This window comes from Littorina saxatilis, linkage group LG3 (genome assembly GCF_037325665.1).
Source record: "Littorina saxatilis isolate snail1 linkage group LG3, US_GU_Lsax_2.0, whole genome shotgun sequence".
Lineage (NCBI taxonomy): Eukaryota > Metazoa > Mollusca > Gastropoda > Littorinimorpha > Littorinidae > Littorina > Littorina saxatilis.
Genome location: NC_090247.1, coordinates 8,363,865 through 8,369,864, shown reverse-complemented (window position 1 = coordinate 8,369,864; position 6,000 = coordinate 8,363,865). Strand labels below are relative to the sequence as shown.

The 6,000-nt window shown below is 41.6% G+C and overlaps 1 protein-coding gene across 1 annotated transcript in view; it reads left to right on the top strand.

Annotated features, from left to right (window-relative positions):
• LOC138961530 (F-actin-monooxygenase MICAL3-like) overlaps positions 1–6,000 on the top strand; it is a 101,001-nt gene that overhangs the window by 26,207 nt on the left and 68,794 nt on the right. The window contains exon 2 of the mRNA XM_070333184.1: positions 4,836–5,060. Coding sequence (XP_070189285.1) covers positions 4,938–5,060 — 123 coding nt within the window. The 5' untranslated portion in view covers positions 4,836–4,937. The remainder of the gene's footprint in view (positions 1–4,835; positions 5,061–6,000) is intronic.

Genomic DNA, 6,000 nt, shown 5'->3' with positions numbered 1-6,000 from the left:
AAAAAAATGTTTTTTTTACAATTTTCAGATTTTTAATGACCAAAGTCATTATTTAATTTTTAAGCCACCAAGCTGAAATGCAATACCGAAGTCCGGCCTTCGTCGAAGATTGCTTGGCCAAAATTTCAATCAATTTGATTGAAAAATGAGGGTGTGACAGTGCCGCCTCAACTTTTACAAAAAGCCGGATATGACGTCATCAAAGGTATTTAGCGAAAAAACGAAAAAAACGTCCGGGGATATCATTCCCAGGAACTCTCATGTAAAATTTCATAAAGATCGGTCCAGTAGTTTGGTCTGAATCGCTCTACACACACACACACGCACAGACACACACACACACACACACACATACACCACGACCCTCGTCTCGATTCCCCCTCTATGTTAAAACATTTAGTCAAAACTTGACTAAATGTAAAAATTGTTACTCGTTACACCTGTATACATGTGTTTATGCTCCCGCTGTTTGTAAATGTTATAGTTTGAGCGCAGAGCTGGCGTTTCTGAAACACAGAAGTGGTCTTTATTCTCTCTCTCACACACACACGCTCGCGTAAACACACACACACGACCCCCCCCCCCCCCACACACACACACACACACACATACATCTTGGATCACGGAACGTATTTTTTGATGAACGTGGTGAGATGGGTGTATAGAGGCTTTGTGTGTGGAGGGGGGGGGGGGGGTTCGGAACCTAACAGAATCCCAATGCGTACCTCTACCATGCATGCGCGCAGTAGGACACACTAACATTCTCACGCATCACAACGATTTATGCAACCTTAAATTGATTTGGAATGCGCAAGAAACGTTTTATCCCCCAGCCACCCCCCTCAGTGGAATGCAGAATTGCCAACATTTTGCACTTATTTATAAGCAACTGCAGCGGTTATTCCTTAGCTTTACAGTTGTTGTTTTTGTCAGGACAAAAGATACGTTTCACGTATTTTAAAGGTTATATCTGGCACACCTTTTTGAGTTTACCATAGGCCTAATCAGCGAAGGATATTTAGCGCATATATATATATATGCAGAGGGGGGGGGGGGGGGGGAGAATCGTAACGTAGAAGCATGTCTACAACGGAATAGATTGTTAAACATGAATGGAGGACGAGAGAACGGGAGGGGAGGTTGGAGAAAGGAAAGCAAACACAACCTCCTGCACCCCCCCCCCCCCCCTCCAAAAAAAAACAAAAAAACAAACAAGTCGCGTAGTCAAGCTGTGGAACTCACAGAATGAAACTGAACGCACCGCATTTTTTCACAATGACCGTAGTCCGCCGCTTGTGCATAACGGAGTGAAACTGACGAGCCTGTTCAGCGCGGTAGTGGTTTCGCTGTGCTGCAAAGCACGCTTTTCTGTACCTCTCTTCGTTTTAACTTTCTGAGCGTGTTTTTAATGCAAACATATCATATAGATGTTTTTGGAATCAGGAACTGACAAGAAATAAAAGATGAAATTGTTTTTTTAAATCGATTTCGGAAATTTAATTTTGATCATAATTTTTATATTTTTAATTTTTAGAGCTTGTTTTGAATCCAAATATAACATATTTATATGTTTTTGGAATCAGGAAATGATGTAGAATAAGATGAACGTAAATTTGGATCGTTTTATATAAAAAAAATATTACAATTTTCAGATTTTTAATGACCAAAGTCATTAATTAATTTTTAAGCCACCAAGCTGAAATGCAATACCGAAGTCCGGCCTTCGTCGAAGATTGCTTTACAAAAATTTCAATCAATTTGATTGAAAAATGAGGATGTGACAGTGTGCCTCAACTTTTACAAAAAGCCGGATATGACGTCATCAAAAGTATTTATCGAAAAAAAGAAAAAAATGTCTTGGGATATCATTCCCAGGAACTCTCATGTCACATTTCATAAAGATCGGTCCAGTAGTTTGGTCTGAATCGCTCTACACACACCCAAAACTTGACTAAATGTAAAAAGAAAGAAAGAAAGAACAAAGTAGACAAATATATCGCAGCGGCAGAACTCTCAAAACTAATCACTCCGTTGTGAAAACATCCCTTAGGCCTGACACGTACTTTGGCAGTCGCTGTTAAGACCAGAAGAGAGAACAATATATTACTCAGGGTCTACTGTATAGGTCTACTGTTTTGAGCACTCGACAGATGACGGGTATAGGTGTGCCAGAGATCATGACTGGGGTGTATACAGACTCTAGTGTGGGCTCAGGGAACAAAAGATGCTGTGTGTGGAAGTTTTGGGTGTGTGATCTTGGGTTACATTTATTCCCTTGTTATTGCTTGGTGTTGTGTAGGTGTTTTTTTGTTTGTTTTGTTTTTTTAATTTTTGTTAGAAGTAACAGAATGAATAAAAAGTTTCTTTTGTGTGTGTGTTTCCCTTGCGAACAGTCGTTACATTTGTTCTGTCGTTTTGAGCTACTAAACTCCTCCCCCTCCCCTGCCCCCCCCCCCCCTCCCGGCAGCACCTCATACCATGGCATTTTGTGTGAGAGAGAGAGAGGGTAAAAGAGCAAGAAAGAGAGAGGGTAAAAGAGCGAGAGAAAGAGTGTGTTTGCGAGAGAGAGACACACACACACAAACACACACACACACACACACACTCTCTCTCTCTCTCTCTCTCTCTCTCTCTCTAATTTAATTTATCATTTGCCCTTTAAGTTATCATTTTTGACTCACATGCGAAGCAAAAGTGAGTCTATGTACTCACCCGAGTCGTCCGGACGGACGGACGGACGGACGGACGACTCGTCCGTCCGTCCGTCCGGACGTCCACTTTAACGTTGGATATTTCTTGGACACTATTCAGTCTATCAGTACCAAATTTGGCAAAATGGTGTATGATGACAAGGCCCCAAAAAACATACATAGCATCTTGACCTTGCTTCAAGGTCAAGGTCGCAGGGGCCATAAATGTTGCCTAAAAAACAGCTATTTTTCACATTTTCTCTGAAGTTTTTGAGATTCAATACCTCACCTATATATGATATATAGGGCAAAGTAAGCCCCATCTTTTGATACCAGTTTGGTTTACCTTGCTTCAAGGTCAAGGTCACAGGAGCTCTTCAAAGTTGGATTGTATACATATTTTGAAGTGACCTTGACCCTGAACTATGGAAGATAACTGTTTCAAACTTAAAAATTATGTGGGGCACATGTTATGCTTTCATCATGAGACACATTTGGTCACATATGATCAAGGTCAAGGTCACTTTGACCCTTATGAAATGTGACCAAAATAAGGTAGTGAACCACTAAAAGTGACCATATCTCATGGTAGAAAGAGCCAATAAGCACCATTGTACTTCCTATGTCTTGAATTAACAGCTTTGTGTTGCATGACCTTGGATGACCTTGGGTCAAGGTCACATGTATTTTGGTAGGAAAAATGTGTAAAGCAGTTCTTAGTGTATGATGTCATTGCTAGGTTTAGTTATTTGACCTTGACCCTCATGTAAAGGTCAAGGTCAAGCATGTGAGTCGTATGGGCTTTGCCCTTCTTGTCATCATCTTCATCATTTACACCATATAATCAGTGTAAGCATTAGTGTAAACGTTGGTATTGTGTGTGTAACCTCAATTAACATGTTGCATGTTTCGCTTTTGATTTGTATAGCTTACTTTGTCATTTTGTTGTTTGTGTTTATTTGCTTGTTTGCTTACTTGTCGATTGTTTGCTGGGTCGTTCGTTTATTTGTCATGTTGCTTTACTTGTTTATCATTTATTAGACATTTGTATTAGAAGTAAGGACCGGTTGTAAGAAAAGGCGTCGCCTTAAACCTCTATCCTTGAAAAATAAAGTTCCATCATCATCTCTCTCTCTCTCTCTCTCTCTCTCTCTCTCTCTCTCTCTCTCTCTCTCTCTCTCTCTCTCTCTCTCTCACACACACACTCACACTCACACTCACACACTAACATACACGAGCATTACAGTACGCGCACAACGAAGTCATTTGCTGCGGCTCTGATGAGATGTTCATCCCACAATAAGAGGATCTGACCCTAATCAGATAACAACATCAAGACGACATAGTCATCTGTGTGGGTCTGACCTCGTTTTCTCCCGATCCTGGGGGGTCCAACGTGCTTTGGTTGTGTCTTCAGTACAACTCCTCTCCGCTAGGGCTTTGTCTTTGGATGCGAGTCTCTGTGTATACATGTGTCTGTGTTTGTGTGCGTGCGTGTGTGTATGAGTGTGTGTGTGTGTCTCTCTCTCTCTCTCTCTCTCTCTCTCTCTCTCTCTCTCTTCGGCGTCTCTCTCTCTCTCTCTCTCTCTCTCTCTCTCTCTTCCTCGGCATCTCTCTCTCTCTCTCTCTCTCTCTCTCTCTTCCTCGGCGTCTCTCTCTCTCTCTCTCTCTCTCTCTCTCTCTCTCTCTCTTCCTCGGCGTCTCTCTCTCTCTCTCTCTCTCTCTCTCTCTCTCTCTCCCTCTCTCTCTCTCTCTCTCTCTCTCTCTCTCTCTCTCTCTCTCTCTCTCTCTCTCTCTCTCTCTCGGAAACATGTTGCTTGTAGTTGGATTTTCTCTGTGTGTGTGAGTGTATACATGTATGTGTGTGTGCGTACGTGCGTGTGTGTGTCCCGCTCTCTCTTTCTATCTCTCTCTCCCTCCCCCTCCCCTCTCTCTGTCTGTGTCTCTCTGTCTGTGTCTCTCTCTCTGTCTCTCTCTGTCTATCTCTCTCTCTCTCTCTCTCTGTCTATCTCTCTCTTTCTCTCTCTTTCTCTCTCTCTCTCTCTCTCTCTCTCTCTCTCTCTCTCTCTCTCTCTCTCTCTCTCGCTCTCCCCCCTAGTCTATGTCATGGTATAACTTATGTTGTAATTATTCTTTCCTCAACAGCCCTCAGAAGCCTGCAGGTCAGGCGGCAGGGGAAATAACACCACCACCACCACCAACAACAACAACAACAACAACCTCATTAACACCCCCACCAACACCACCATGCCACTAAAACATCCGCAGACCACAACAGCCAAGCAGGTCTGTGCACCCCAGGTGGAACAGGCCTTCTTCCAGTTCGTGGCAGCGGTCACTTGCAAGAGCGTCCTGTCATCCTTCCAACAGGTAAGCCTTTTTTACATTTAGTCAAGTTTTGACTAAATGTTTTAACATGGAGGGGGAATCGAGACGAGGGTCGTGGTGTATGTGTGTCTGTCTGTGCGTGTGTGTGTGTAGAGCGATTCAGACCAAACTACTGGACCGATCTTTATGAAATTTTACATGAGAGTTCCTGGGAATATGTATTTTGGTAGGAAAAATGTGTAAAGCAGTTCTTAGTGTATGATGTCATTGCTAGGTTTAGTTATTTGACCTTGACCCTGAAGGTCAAGGTCATGTAAAGGTCAAGGTCAAGCATGTGAGTCGTATGGGCTTTGCCCTTCTTGTTCAATCAAATTGATTGAAATTTTGGCCAAGCAATCTTTGACGAAGGCCGGACTTCGGTATTGCATTTCAGCTTGGTGGCTTAAAAATTAATTAATGACTTTGGTCATTAAAAATCTGAAAATTTTGAAGAAAATTTTTTTTAAACGATCCAAATTTACGTTTATCTTATTCTTCATCATTTTCTGATTCCAAAAACATATAAATATGTTATATTTTGGATTAAAAACAAGCTCTGAAAATTAAAAATATAAAAATTATGATCAAAATTAAATTGTCGAAATCAATTTAAAAACACATTTATCTTAATCCTTGTCGGTTCCTGATTCCAAAAACATATAGATATGATATGTTTGGATTAAAAACACGCTCAGAAAGTTAAAACGAAGAGAGGTACAGAAAAGCGTGCTAATCCTTCTCAGCGCAACTACTACCCCGCTCTTCTTGTCAATTTCACTGCCTTTGCCACGAGCGATGGACTTACAATGCTACGAGTATACGGTCTCGCTGAAAAATTGCATTGCGTTCAGTTTCATTCTGTGAGTTCGACAGCTTGACTAAATGTTGTATTTTCGCCTTACGCGACTTGTTTCTTCTTCAAAACACTGCTAAAACATACCTG